Here is a 15,470-nt window from a genome sequence, read left to right as displayed (position 1 = left end):
AGGTATCAACACTTTGAGAACCCCTGCTTTAGGGGATAAAATAAAGCTCTGAAACCAGATAACAACACCAGCCCATAATATATGACAGTCACTCTGTGGATTATAGTAATGATAAGATTTTATTATAGTCATACACTGTGTGTAAAAGTAACAGAAGGCAAACATTTCTTGTTAATTTCCGTTTTTATTTCAGTAAATGACAATGATATTTTTGCTATTTTCATCTGCGTCTTTATCTGATTTATCTTACAAGAGGGTTTGACACACGGACTCAAGAGCGGAGGGAAAAACCAATGAATGCACCTTTAACAAATAAGCCAAAAAAAAGAGAGAGAGAAACAGAGAGAGGTAAGCAGACACTGCAGAAAATTATTCCGATAAAATCATACACACAATCCTGAACACACACACACACACACAGTCTCACTGATCTACAAAGGGTGAAACATCGTCGTTTGTTGTAATCTTTCCAGACTAAATTAGGTCTTTTATGATACAAGCACAGAAAAACATGCAAACACATGCTGCTGCAGCTGCGTATGTGTACTCACTCACTCACTCTCAACAAAATGAGGAGAACACAAAGGAACACCAAGTGAAGTGAGATAGAGTCTGACACACGGGCTGTGAGCGCCCCCTGCTGCTGAGAGCCAGCTTGACACACGGAGGCCGATGCCACTTCCCATTCACGTCGCAATTTGCACGTCGGAAACGAGCAGCAGAGGAAAAAAATTATGGGCGCTGACGTATGAACCAGGCGGAGAACAACGCTCTCTGCGTGGTATTTTTGCACAAATACATCGCAGCAAGATAACAGACGACTGATTCACTGCGAAACAAATAAGACACGAGTGAAATTAAAAGCATGAGAAGCACAGTTTGTGAGGTTGCTGCTCCTCGCCGAGTTGGAAATCAGAGACATATCTGCGTCAGTTCAAGCCTACGATATCTACGTCACATGTTCACGTCTTTATCTCACTGTTAGACAGACTTTTCCCAACAGGAAAGTGAAGTTTGTAAACCACTCACTCTCACACACCAAAGTCCATAGAGAAAATCAGTGATTTTAGCTCGTGGGGACACAGGAGCTGCTGGTCTACTGCTGCCTCGTGTGGTCACTTTGTGTCACTGAGGTCAATCTGAACAAAGGATTTCAAACACTGAAGTGACAAAATAAGACATTTGAACTCAGTGATGGAGGCAACAGTGGATCAACAACTCCTGTGTGCTGTGATGTTAAAATCACTGATTTTCTCTATGGACTTTGGTGTGGGAGAGTGGGTGGTTTACAAACTTCACTTTAATGTTGGAAAACGTCCGTCTAACAGTGAGATAAAGACATGAACGTGTTCTTCAGACGTCGTGGACGTAGATTTTAACGAGCCGAGTCTTTAGTGTCCGCGTCTCAAGCTGGTTTCCAGCTCAGGAACCACACACGAACTGAACGTGTGCTTCCATTTGCCTGGACTTTAGTTTGGTCACAGTCTGACGACAGAACAGCAGAATTATTTGATCATCAGGTGTGAAAACAAGCTGCAACACCACAACAATATTCTGTGCACTTGAAGCTGATGTTTCTACACATTTGGTCGTGTGTGGATTCAGGAAAAGGAATGAAGTCTAAAGACCTGACGCGTGTTCTTCACATGTCACACGTCTGACCTGCAGCAGGAAACAGTTTCTGCTCATGAAGGACAGTGAAGAGGAAACAAATGATTTAAAATAATAAAAACAAACAAACATTACGGAGTTCATTTTATCATTTGTTGTTTATTTTCATTCCTCACCTTAATGTGTTTTTGTGAGTGTGTGTGTGTGTGTGTAGATTTATATTCTTAATATAGTGAAACATCTATGGGGACGAACATCACATCCTTCAGACCTGTGATGGTTTTAAAGGACCAGGCCCTCGTATGCCGGACCCTCAGACTCGGGGGACTCTCTCTGCAGGCGCAGATGCTCCAGTGTGTTGTGGAAGTGTTTGTTGATCTGCTCCGTTTCCTCACTCGCCTCCAGGTTGGGAAGATCTTCTCTGATCTTCTGGATCAGCTGGTTCAATACCTGCACCGTCACCTGGGCGATTAAAGACAGTGTCAGAGAGTTGTCTTCTTGGTTAATTTCATCCACAGAGAGAATGTCTGCATGTGCTGTGAGCGCCTGAATGAAACACTGACGTTTGCTCTCACTAAAAATGTCCATCAGTGGAGACACAGGGAAAAATTAGATTTTAGCCAGTGAACAAAGATTTGTGGAATGAAAATCTGCATCAGTTTAAGTCTACGATATCTACGTCACATGTTCACGTCTTTATCTCACTGTTAGAGAGTCATTCCTGACAGGAAACTGAAGTTTGTAAACCACTCACTCTCCCACACCAAAGTCCATAGAGAAAATCAGTGATTTTAACATCACAGCACACAGGAGTTGTTGATCCACTGCTGCCTCCATCACTAAGTTCAAATGTCTTATTTTGTCACTTCAGTGTTTGAAATCCTTTGTTCAGATTGACCTCAGTGACACAAAGTTACCACACGAGGCAGCAGTAGACCAGCAGCTCCTTTGTCCCCGCGAGCTAAAATCACAGAGTCAGAAGACACTGTCGCTCGTGAAACACCTCCACAACGGACGTTCTTCTTCTTCTTCTGCGGTTCAATGTACGCAACCGGATGTGCCCTGAGCAGGAGGATCTGCTGTTCAGGAGAAATGCTGTTTACGTAACAAGAACGCTTTTTTTCCGAAATCTTGCTGAGCCTGAGATTACAATAAAACACAGCGTTCTCAGCAGTGGTTGAACTGTGTGTTTTGAACCTTTAGGGCTTCATAAACAAGGTAATGACGCAGATACACTAAAAAAACAGCGTTAATTGGAACTGCCGGTCTAGGTCTGCTTTTCATTCAGATTGACCTCAGTGACACAAAGTGACCACACGAGGCAGCAGTAGACCAGCAGCTCCTGTGTCCTCATGAGCCAAAATCACTGATTTTCTCTATGGTGTTTGGTGTGGGAGTGTGAGTGGTTTACAAACTTCAAATTTCCTCTTGGAAAAGTCTGTCTAAACAGTGAGATAAAGACGTGAACATGTGACGTAGATATCGTAGAATTAAACCGACATAGATTTTATAGATTTTTAAGTCTTTTGTTTGGTGACTAAATTTCAGTGAGATTAACCCTCTGTGTCTCAGGCACAGGGGGCGCTCACAGCACAGTCAGCACTCATTAATGACTCATTAATAAAAGCACAGTTGTCTCCGTCTCGTGTTCTTACCGCGTCATTTTCTCTCTCGTAGAAGCAAACGTATCTGTTGAGGATTTCGATGAACAGCTGGACTTGCAGTGACGGGTCCATGCACTGGTTGGCGATCTTCAGAGCTTTCTTTAGACACTCCATCACACGCTTACCATCACGGATCTGACGACGCAACAAAACACCGGTTAGTAACCACACACAGAGGGTATGGGGATTTGTGAAAGACTAGCTTTGGAGTTTTTAAGGCGGTACCTTTCGTCGCAGACACTCACCTCGTCGCCGCTTTTGTCCGTGCTGCGCCCAGACCAGAAGAGATGAGCACAGATGCTGACGGCTCGACACTGGTCGGGTTTCTTCAGCAGTTTGGAGGCGGCCAGCGCACACTGAGTCCTCAGCGGCTCGTGGTTCTCCTCACTGAAACAACGCATTCGCTCAAAGGTCCCGATGATCAGCGTAATGGCCGCCAGCTGAGCTTTGGAGTCGCTGATCTCATCCTCGTACAGAGAGAAGGCCTGGGAGAACAAGGGGGGGGGGGACAGAAAGAGACAGAGAAACAGGAAACTGAAGTTTATAAACCACTCACTCTTCCACACCAAAGGCCATAGAGAAAATCTGTGATTTTAGCTCGTGGGGAAATAAGTGACAGTTTTGCTCTACCTGTGACATGAACTCGTATGCAACGGTCTCGTGGTTCTCAAAGCCGATCTCGCCCGCGGCCAGCGCCCCCTGCAGGAAGAGGCGGAGAGGCAGCTCGGCCAGCTCGGCCTTGATAAGTGCACTGATGGTCTGGTGGGCGAAGGAGAAGATCTTCTGACACTTCTTCTCCCACTTGTCGTCCTGATGGGAGACACGGAGGTTTAAAGACAGGACAACGACATGATGCTGCAGCAGCAGCAGCAGCGAGGTGCAGAGAAGAGCCAAGTCTGCTCACCACTGACGAGTTCTCCTTGTATCTGAAGGCCAGCTGATAGGCAGCGAACACCAGAGGAGGGAGTGTGTAACGAATCCTTTGGTTTCCACCGGCACCAAAGTGTTTTCTGGCCGTGTTCAGGATCTGACCACAAACCAGAGACGTTTGTTAACTTCAGCCCACGACAACAGAGACACTGAACACAGGGACCGCAATTTCAGTTCAATTCAACATAAAGGTGTTTGTTTAGACCTTGGTGACGCAGCATGAATCAATAAAGGGTATAAAAATGTATTGGGGGGCCCCATGTGGCCCGCAGGTTTGACACCTCGAAACAGGGCTACCACTAAATCAATCGATTACTCGTTCATTCATTTAATTAATTTTATAACCAAATAGTTTGAGTTTTTCGTCTTAAATCTCAATACTTTCTGGTTTCTGTGATTTTTTTTCCTTCTTAAATCTGAATATTTTCTGATTTCGATGCTCCATAAAACAAATAAATCATTCAAACTGACATTTTTTGGACCAAACAACTTATTGATTAACGGAGAAAATACTCAACAGACAGTCAAAGATTGAAATAATTGATAGTTGCAGCTCTACTGCTCCTGTAATGTTGAGGAAAGTACTCACGAGGTACTGCTGATCTGGGTCTTCAGAGTGGAGCAGGTGGATGAAACGACCTACGAGACTCTGCTCCTCAGCAAAGTCCTCAGGGTCAGGGTCATCGGCTGGCTGGTCAGGCTGGTCCTGGATCAGTGTTGACACCAAGCTCAAGATGGCGTCCACCTACAACAACCACGGAGGAAGACGCACCAGTCAAACTCATGTCAAGTCCAAGACTAGACTTAAAATGTCTCAGAAATAGTAACTGTGTATTTTTTGCAATGAAAAAGAAGAAGCATAGAAATAAGGCTTTTATAAAAACAATGATAATAAAAATTTTAAAAAACTACAGCTGGGCACATTAACGTCAACGTTAACGCATGATACTTTCCCATGACGACTGACCAGAAGAAGACGTGTGTGACGACGTGTTTGCGTGACTCCAGATTGTTAAAATGAGTCTCCAAAGTAACGCTAAACTTTAAAAACAGAGGCACATGTACGCAGTACACAGGTACGCTGGTTATTTGTAGCGTTGATCTTTTACTTTAATAAACAGACCACTGTAGGCGACGCTAACAGTGCTAAAGGAGCTAACACAGCAAACTGGTAAACAGTGTCTGGACTCCAAAACGGCGTTACTTTAGAAACTAATTTTAACAATCGGGAGTCACTTAAACATGACGTCACGCACGTCTTTTCTCGGTCATTCGTCATGGAAACGTCAAGTGTTAATGTTGACACACAATTCATTAATGCTAAATTAGGTTAAAAGTGAGTTAAAATAGAAGGTTCTGAGTGAAGAGCCGTTTGGGAGCCGAGCCAAAAGATCCTAATCTTTGAAAAGAGCCGAACTTCCCATCACTATTTGTCGCGAATAAACCCACGTCACGGCAGTTTCACGCTGCCGTGCTATGATGACTCCGCCCACACCGAGGAGGATCTATAGCACTGGAACTGTGTCGTGGAAAAGCTGAGACTCGTGACGAGTCCGAGTCCAGCCTCAGGTTTGTGTCCAAGTCTGGAACTGGACTTGTTATCTCTGTAAAAGTCCTCGTGTGTGAAACCCCAACCTGTTCCTGTGCCAAGATGGTGGTGTTGTACTCCAGCGTGTTGGTCAGCACGTAGCAGCTCATGCTCTTGCGTGACTCGTAGTCAAAATACTCGAACAGCGGCGGGAAGTGTTTGAGCTGCAGCACCGTCAGGATGTTGTTGTAGGTGTCCACGGGGATCTTCAGCAGTCGGGTCAACTCCTTTGACACGGCGCTGCTGGTCGCTATGCTGCAAGCAGTGGGAAAACAGGTCAACGTGGGACACATTTTTATCTTCTCCTTAAAGGGATAGTTCGGAACTTTGGACATAAGACCTATTTTCCAACTCAGCTGGTGTGATGGAGACGTCTGGAGACGTTTTCAAGAAATTTCATTCAGTTCTTCTAGTTGCCGAGTTCGCTTGTTAGCATAGCATTAAAAACACTCATACTGACTCCACAGTGCACCCGAGGCAAATTAATTGTAACGGCAGACTATCGATGTACATATCTGTGTTGATAGAATGTTTGAAATAAAACCAACCTTGCAATTTGAAGGATTTATGTCTCAGCAGCAGCAGCAGCGCTTCATACTTCCAGCAGCGGCGGACTGATGGACGTTAGTTTTGTTTCAAATATTATTCTATCAACACAGATATGTACATGGATAGTCTGCCGTTACAATTGATTTGCCTCGGGCGCACTGTGGAGTCGGTATGAGTGTTTTTAATGCCATGCTAACTTGTATCATTGACTTGCGCTAGCCATAGCATCAGCGAACTCGGCAACTAGAAGAACTGAATGAAATTTCTTGAAATCGTTTCCAGACATCTCCATCACACCGGCTGAGTTGGAAAATAGGTCTTATGTTCAAAATTCCGAACTATCCCTTTAAAAACAAACGAAAAGAAAAAAAGAAATGACTAAAAACACAGAAATATTGTCTAAATACACGGACCAAAGAAAAGAGGGACAGTATGGAGACGTACTGTTCTAGGTTGAGCTTGTTGAATATCTCCACTGTGCTCTCCAGGACCTTATCGACGTAGTCAACGCGATCAGGGTAACATTTCATGGCCAAATTGATGAGAGACACCTGGAGAGACACCACGTCTTCTGATGGCATGTCCTGGCGAGACTGATGGACAGAGAATCATACAGGTTAAATGAAATCAGAGTGGTCGGTCCAGTATATAAGATCAGGAAAACCAGCGTGAGTGGACATGTGACTTCACCTACTTGAATGACAGTGGCCACTTGTTGAGAGAAGATGTCAAACAGTTTGATCTCAGCCGGAATTCCAGGACCATCTTCTCGATGAGCAAACAGAGCCAGTCTGAAAGAAAATGGTTTCTTTTGTCAAAAACATTATATTCTAAAGCATCTTTCATCATCTATGTAACATTATATCTGCCTCCATCACTAAGTTCAAATGTCTTATTTTGTCACTTCAGTGTTTGAAATCCTTAGGGACACAAAGTGACCACACGAGGCAGCAGTAGATCAGCAGCTCCTCTGTCCCTGTGAGCTAAAATCACTGATTCTCTCTATGGGGTTTGGTGTGGGAGAGTGAGTGGTTTACAAACTTCAGTTTCCTGTTGGAAAAGTCTGTCTAACAGTGAGATAAAGACGTGAACATGTGACGTAAACATCATAGTGTCTTGTGTTTTGTTGTCTTCCCACTTGCAGCCATGTTTTCAGTGACACTGAGCCTGAACTCTGCGTTTGCTCGCTCACTTTTTGAAAACAAAAAGCTATTAACAGGCTTTGCATGGGCCGGTGTCTTTGGTGACCTACAGTGAGTCAGACTTGTACCTGTCAATGAGGGCGATGATGATGTTCTTGACGTTGACGTTTTGATGAAGCTCAGCGCAGGATCTCAGGAAAGGGTTCAGGGTCTGAAGGTGGAACTCATCCGGGAAAACCTGAAGAGTCAAGAACTTATATACTGTATGTTTGTTGAACAAACAAAGGTTGAATATTCAAACAACATGCACACTCTTGCAATATATTTAAATTTAATCAGCACTGTCTCTTGTTCAGACCTGGTATTAACATCCATCCTGAAAGATATGATCACAAGTGGACAGAGTTCAATTCAGGTGTCGACCGATGTGGGTTTTTCTATGGCTGATCCTGATCTTTTCTTCGCCCACATATCTTTTTTTTATTGATATTTATAGTATATAACAGGTTCACAAAAACAAAACAACCCCCCCCCCCCACCTCCCTATTGTAGGAAAATAAAGCATTCAAGACAAGCAAGTAATGAGTTTTACAGTAAACCTTATTAAAAAAAAAAGGAAAGAAAGAAAGAAAATAAAAGGTATTTTAGAGTAAGAAAACTGGTATTTTGGAGCAAAACTGGTATTTAGGAGAAAAACAATCTGTATTTTAGAGTAAAACTGGTACTTTAAAGTAAGAAAACTGGTATTTTGGAGTAAGAAAACTGTACTTTAGAGCAAAACTGGTATTTTTGATTAAAAAAACTTGTATTTTTTATTTAAAAAACCCTGTATTTTTGTATGTATTTTAGAATAAAACTGGTACTTCAGAGTAAGAAAACTGGTATTTTAGATTAAAAAAAAGAACCTGTATTTTACAGTAAAACTGGTATTTAAGAGTAAGAAAACTTGTATTTTGGAGCAAAACTGGTACTTGAAAGTTAGAAAATTGGTATTTTGGAGTAAAAAATAGGTTAACGAGTAACAGATCCCTCACTGCACCTGAATGATGCACTCCATGAGATACTCCTGAGCCAGCGGGTCTCTGCAGTTCACGACCTGCTCCAGTACACCGGGGAGAACAATCTGTGGTGAGGCAAACGCAAAGATTTCCCTGGTTTATTCCATGTCTCTCTCTATCTGTCACACACATAGACACACACACACACACATGCACGCTCACACACACACACAAACCTGTTTGTACTTGTCCACATTGACGCCTTCCAGCTGACTGAGGCGAACCAGGTTGGTTCCCACCAGAATCCTCAGCTCCTGTCGTTCCTTCTCCCTCTTCTCTCGGTCTCGGCTGTGACCCTGATGCTGCATTCGCACCCACAACTTGTTCATTTCTGCAAAGTTGAGCAGGACAAAGTCCATGGAGTCGTTGATGTCGCCGGTCATCTCCTCTGTACCCCTGCAGAGAAACACACAGCGTTAATATCGAGGAGGCACCATCAATGTCTTATTTTTCAATCCTCCATGTTATGTTCAGTTATGTTTATGTTTTTAAAATATTTCCCGGCATTATACATGGGAATTCACAGACATTTAGTTGTGTGCGTTGTTTGCATTTGTTACACCATGACGGTAAAACTCACTCGGGCTGCTCGCCATCATCTGGCAGGATGTTGCGCGTGCACTGCAGCAGGTAGTTCCTGAGGAAGAGGCCCCGCAGCGGGTGCTGGACACCACGACACATCTCCACCAGGTCCTTCAGGATGTCCTTACGAGACTGAGGGAAGGAGCGGACGTAGACCACGCCCACCGTGATCAGCAGATACCTGAAGAGACAATCGTCCAAGTGTAAAGCTCAGTTTGTAGACAGTGGGACAGTGGACAACAGACATTTTTACTACACAACTAAGAAACAATGTGTCACTTGAAAATAGGCTGTGAAGTCGAGTTGCGTTCCATTTACATCAGTTGACTGACTGTTGTGTCGCAGTCATCCGTTGTGTAGTTGTCTGTTGTGTCGTCTGTTGTGTTCTGTCGTGGGTTGTATGTTGGGTCATCCGTTGTGTCACTGTGGTCCGTCATCGTCTTTCGTTTTTTTGTGTTTTTGTGTAGTCGATGTCCGTTGTGTCATCCGCTGTGTTGTCGTGGTCCGTTGCTGTCTTTTGTTTCAGTGTCGCCGATATCCGTCGTGTCGTTGATGTCTGTTGTGTCGTCTGTTGTGTCGTCCGTTGTGTCGTCCGTTGTGTCGTCCGTTGTGTCGTCCGTTGTGTCGTTATGGGTTGCCTGTTATGTCACAGTGGTCCGTTATGTTGTCGTGGTCCGCTTGCGTTATGTGTCGTCCGTTGTGTCATGGTCCGTAGGCGTCTTTTCTTTTAGTGTCGTCGATATACGGTATGTCGTCGTTGTCCGCTGTGTCGTCGTCTTTTGTTTTAGTGTCATCGATGTCCGGTGTGCCACATTCCATGTCGTTCGTTGTCGTCGTACCAGTTAAATGTCACGCCACATGTACACGACACAGCCCACACCGTTCTCTGTGGAAACCGAAGCCTGACCGAGGCAAGAAAGGCAACGTATCCCGGGCTAGCCATTGTTAGCGACAGTAGTTGACAGTAGTCGCTCTTTAAAGGCAGTGTATTTGTTTAGCACATCCCTCGTGTGAAGACCTGTGAGGTGACTCCATGTGTGATGGTGGTCGGGGTCAGGTGATACTCACAGTCTGGGGATGATGTTTCCTGCGTACTGGACCAGCTCGTACAGATCGGCCACCTTGCGTCCTTTAGCGAACTCATCTGTCAGATAAACCTCCAGGTAGTGGAGTTCATCAGAAATGGCCATATCTAGAGATATTCTGTTAGGGAACAGTGCGAAATATCGACATAAAAACCAGTGTTAATTTTGGAAATGAAAACTATGACGAAAATTATCCTTTGTTCAGATTGACTTCAGTGACACAAAGTGACCACACGAGGCAGCAGTAGACCAGCAGCTCCTGTGTCCCAGTGAGCTAAAATCACTGATTTTCTCTATGGGGTTTGGTGTGGGAGAGTGAGTGGTTTACAAACTTCAGTTTCCCGTTGACTAACAGTGAGATAAAGACGTGAAAATGTCCTTAAACATATCGTAGACTTAAACTGAAAGATTTTATGTCACCAGTCCTTTTGTTAAGTCACTAAAATCATCTTTTTTCTTGTGTCCCTGCCGGCAGCCATGTTTCCCTGGAGTTCAGACTTCACAGAATGTGAATAATTATTATAAATTTGATCTCATTATCTGGAAATGGGTCAGCACTAGCTCACGTGTCTCTTAACCCACGACAACAAAGGATACAGAGCTCGTAGTAGCTCTTTGGAGAGAGCATGGAGGTCCTCAGCTCACCCAGCATGTTGGAGGCATGTTTCAGTGCATCCATCAGCTTGTTCTTGTCCTGCACAACACAAGACACATGAATGAGACCCGTGTCCACCGTAGAGCTGATAATACGAACAGATACCAAACCATCTTGAAGGTTAAAACAGAGTGAAGTCACTTTACCAGACATCTCTTCATCTGGAAAGACTGGACCTTGACAGCCTGAACAGCTTCATCCAGAAGCTTCTCCTGCTCATCCTGGGGAGACTGCTGTGTGGTCGGCTGAGGGAACAACAACAACAACAACACATCATCATTTTTATGATTGAATCAGCGTTTTATCCACAATGAAAGTGAGTTTTAGGAGCCAGAAAACGAGATGTTATTTTATTGTTTTAAATTGAGTGACCAAAACACCAGCATGAGTTCTTCTTTTTTTTTTTTAATAAACGCTTTCATACTTTAAAAAAAAAGTGAATTTCCAATACTCTTTGGTTGAATCAACAAAACAACAACAAAAATGGATGCTAAGACAACAAAGCTAATGTTAGGGTGGCTAATACACGTATACGTATATTTATGCATATAATGCATTATTATTATTATTATATACACTACCAGTCAAAAGTTTGGACACACCTTCCCATTTACTTGAATGAGACAGTGTCCAAACACACACACACACCGATATATGTCTGCGTCAGTTTAAGTCAACAATATATTTAATAACATTCATATATATATATATATATATATAGATAGATATGTACATGTATGCGTGTACATATACACACACTCGTATATACATATATTTATAATGTATACGTTCACAGAGCTTCTGTGTTGACTTCAGGTTCCGACACAGGAAAGAGGAAGACAAATGCTAAACGACAGCTAGCGTTTAGTAACGGGAATCTGACGAATCATAAACGGCACCGTATTCGAATCGAACCCTTGCGTGACAACGTGCACTTTTCGTGGAAGAACGCGAATTCAATGACAATTTAGTTTGTGAGAGCGCGCTGCTGCGCCCGCGTACATGAGCTGTTTGCCTGTTAGCTCTGCTAGCAACTGTCTGACGTTAGGCCATAGCAGCTACCCCACACACACACACTCACGGGGCCAATGTTAGCCTAGCCTCGCACATATACACGTAGAGTCCAGCAGCTCCACTGACACTGAAGTGAACACGGAGGAAAAACACGTTAATGCGGTGTTTTGTTTTTTAATAAAGACTCACCATGATGATTAGCTGTGGATCGGATCAGTCGCACAGGCTGTTTGACTGTCATGTGACTCGCATAGTGACGGTGGTGCGTTCACGGTAGTCATGTGTCGCTCGTGAACGAGCCGGTTCTCTGTAGCGAACGAGAAGAGCCGAATCTTGTGCCGCTCCTGCAGTCGGCAGAGGAGCTGGACTTTGTTTTGATGCACAATTTCAATTGCCCCCTGGGGACAAATAACGTTTTTTTGAATTTGAATTTGAATTTGAACACACCATGCGGCCAATGGCATGCGAGGACAGACTCGGGTCTATAAAGTACATTCTTTATTTTTTTTACTTTTTATAGTTTTGTTGTGAATATCTTTTGATAGTGTACTTTCTTGGAAATGCATGTTTATTATTGTTGCTATCTTTATTTTAACTGTCTTTGCTGCTGTGAAAACTGAAAATGTAAATGTCCCCACTGCAGTACAAATAATCGCAGTTAACTTATTTTATCTTATCTTATTTTACCTTATTTTATTTCATCTTATCTTGTCTTGCCATACCATTGTGTAAATTAAAGAAGTTTGTGAAAACTGAAAAAGGAGATATTAGAATACTTTATATTAAATAATTTTTTGTTAAAGGTGCCATATGTAAGAATGTGGCCAAAAACTACATTCAAATTCAAAATACCGAGGTCTTTTAGGTTTCGTTTTCTCACGTAACTGGCAACCCGTGGTTGCTCGGCAGCAGAGACTCTACTGACTGCAATGATTGGTTGACGGTGGTAGGTGGCGACACATGCCAAAACATGATTTCAAAACATAAACATGATTTGCAGTCTGCAAAATATTTTTTTTAATGCAAATATTTTGTCTGTACTGTTGTTGTTGGTGAGTTCAGTTTGTTATATGAACATTATTCCTGAGTCTCTGTGACATATTAGGAGGATTTTATGGCCAGTTGCTTAAGATTTATTGCTTTATTATATAATGCAGCTTTTAAAAAAAAGGTTTAATGAAAACACAAATTTTACTAATTTAACCAACTCACAAACATACACTTGAAGGTTCTGAGTGAGACTCAGTAAGAGCCGTAAGAGCCAGCTCTTCCAAGGGAGCCGATCCAAAAGAACCAAATCTTTGAAAAGAATCGGACTTCCCATCACTCGATAATGGTGCGTTCACGGTCCGCTTCAGAATCCGTACGTCACAGACAGGCGTGGCCAGGCAAGCACTCTGCTTGAGACGTGACAGGACTATCCACATCAAAACAAATACAATTCACGAAATGATTGTGCTAGTTGTAAATATACGCTGTCACGTGTGTTGTTTTGTAGCTTTAAATTGTATATATTTGTCCACTTTAAAAAAAACAAAAAACAAACTGATGATCCAGAGGAAACATAATCAACAACATTGCAACATCAAAACATTATGGAACAAAAACATAAACACTAACTAACAAAAGACTCACCTAACAAAAAATCAACATGTTCATGTCTCTAGACGACTGTTAGACATACTTTTCCAACAGGAAACTGAAGTTTGTAAAGCGCTCACTCTCCCACACCAAAGTCCATAGAGAAAATCAGTGATTTTAGCTCACAGGGACACAGCAGCTGCTGGTCTACTGCTGCCTCGTGTGGTCACTTTGTGTCACTGAGGTCAATCTGAATGAAGGATATTTAATGCCAAACTGTAAAAATAAGACATTTGAACTTCGTGATGGAGGCAGCAGTGGATCAACAACTCCTGTGTGCTTTGATGTTAAAATCACTAGCCCAAGTAGGAGTAAGGGGGAATGAAACTGCAGATAAATATGCTAAACAGGCAACAAAGCAAGACAACAATAATATCCAAGTAAAATATAGTAAAGCAGAAATTAAAAGCATTATTACAGCTAAAAATAAGAGTATATGGCGATATTTATAGGACAATGAAGAGACGGGCAGACATCTGTATAAATTACAAAAAAATGTGGTTTGGAGCAGAAATGCCAGCTTAGACAACAACTAGCAGAAGTAAAGATACATTTGAATATTACAGATATATTGCAGAGACATTCTGGAGAACAATGTTTTAGAAGTATTTTTTATTACTTGAAAACAATCGGGTTATTCCACAGAATTTAGTGTTGTAGAATTCAGACCCACACTCCTATTCAGAAGGTGGCGGTAATGCACCTACAAGCTGTTTGCCAGCCGCTATAAAAGAAGAAGAAGAAGACGAAGGCGGAAGTGACGGTGGGAAACATGGCGGTGCCCTGTTTTGACAAATTTGACACCGAAAGTTTTTCAGTGTCACCATTGACAGTTTGAACCTGAGGTATATTTTCATGACGGCAGCCGGTGTGAAAATGTGGCCGAGCAGCAAAACAGCAGCAGCGGCGGCTCTGCGGCTCCTGAAGCAGCAGCAGCTGCGGAGGAACAGCTCTGTGCGGCGGCTCTGCGGATCACTGTCACCCGCAGCTCCACCGTGGAGGCTGCTGTTCTTTGGCTCTGATCACTTTGCTCTGGAGTCTTTAAAACTGCTCACAGCCAACAACAGGTGCGACACACACACACACACACACACACACACACACACACACACACACACACACACACACACACACACACACACACACACACACACACACACACACACATTTCATAGTTAGTGATGGAGGCAGCAGTGGATCAACAACTCCTGTGTGCTGTCATGTTTAAATCACTGACTTTCTCTACGGACTTTGGTGTGGGAGAGTGAGTGGTTTACGAAGTGAGACAAAGACGTGTACATATCCTCTCTTTTGTTGCTTGTCAACACACACAGTGCACAGACTCAATAGTGCTTCCTTATATATAGATATTATATGTGATCATATCATAAGTTTACATACCCTGAGAGAATTTACAATTTCTTGGCCATTTCTCAGAGAATATGAATGATAACACAAAAACCTTTCTTTCACTCATGGTTAGTGGTTGGCTGAAGCCATTTATTGTCAAACGACTGTGTTTACTCTTTTTAAATCATAATCACAACACAAACTATCCAAATGACCCTGACATACCCCCGTTCTTAATGGCGTGTATTGGCCCCTTTAACATCAATGACAGTCTTGTGATAGTTGTGGATGAGGCTCTTTATCTTCTCAGATGGTAAAGCTGCCCATTCTTCCTGGCAAAAAGGTTTGAGGCTTGTCTCTGTGTTGTTTGGCGTATTGTAAGCGGGATAATTTGTGACATAATGGCTTTCTTCTGGAAACTCCACCATGCAGCCCATCTGTGTTCAAGTGCCTCCTCCTTGTGCATCTTGAAACAGCCACACCACATTTTTTCAGAGAGTCCTGTATTTCACCTGAAGTTATTTGTGGGTTTTTCTTTGCATCCCGAACAATTTTCCTGCCACTTGTGGCTGAAATCTTTGCTGGTCTACCTGACCGTGGT

The 15,470-nt window shown here is 42.9% G+C and overlaps 2 protein-coding genes across 2 annotated transcripts in view; one reads left to right on the top strand and one right to left on the bottom strand.

Moving 5' to 3' along the window:
* Positions 1–231: 231 nt before the first annotated feature.
* vps35 (VPS35 retromer complex component) lies at positions 232–12,118 on the bottom strand. Its single transcript, XM_083900689.1, has 17 exons — positions 12,068–12,118; positions 11,011–11,109; positions 10,807–10,903; positions 10,193–10,316; positions 9,123–9,305; positions 8,719–8,938; positions 8,524–8,607; positions 7,613–7,722; positions 7,037–7,133; positions 6,787–6,935; positions 5,841–6,048; positions 4,795–4,950; positions 4,180–4,302; positions 3,906–4,085; positions 3,521–3,760; positions 3,267–3,410; positions 232–2,073 (listed from the first exon to the last, which is right to left on the bottom strand). Exons 1-17 carry the CDS (start codon positions 12,068–12,070, stop codon positions 1,894–1,896), a joined length of 2,397 nt encoding a protein of 798 aa, XP_083756815.1. The 5' UTR covers positions 12,071–12,118; the 3' UTR covers positions 232–1,893.
* Positions 12,119–14,299: 2,181 nt separating this feature from the next.
* mtfmt (mitochondrial methionyl-tRNA formyltransferase) overlaps positions 14,300–15,470 on the top strand; it is a 12,699-nt gene continuing 11,528 nt past the window's right edge. The window contains exon 1 of the mRNA XM_083900693.1: positions 14,300–14,586. Within this exon, the coding sequence (XP_083756819.1) occupies positions 14,375–14,586 (212 nt within the window). The 5' untranslated portion in view covers positions 14,300–14,374. The remainder of the gene's footprint in view (positions 14,587–15,470) is intronic.

This window comes from Microchirus variegatus (assembly GCF_963457635.1).
Source record: "Microchirus variegatus genome assembly, chromosome: 14".
Classification (NCBI taxonomy): Eukaryota; Metazoa; Chordata; class Actinopteri; order Pleuronectiformes; family Soleidae; genus Microchirus; species Microchirus variegatus.
Note: the sequence above shows the minus strand (reverse complement) of the source record. Positions and strands in the feature narration are given on the sequence as shown.

Bases quoted from the DNA above. Each gene is read 5' to 3' on its own strand.
- vps35 (XM_083900689.1), bottom strand. The intron at 9,306-10,192 runs GTGAGTATCACC...TTGTCTCTTCAG, and splicing joins GGAAACATCATCCCCAGACT to GTATCTGCTGATCACGGTGG. The intron at 6,049-6,786 runs GTACGTCTCCAT...CACTGCTTGCAG, and splicing joins AACAAGCTCAACCTAGAACA to CATAGCGACCAGCAGCGCCG.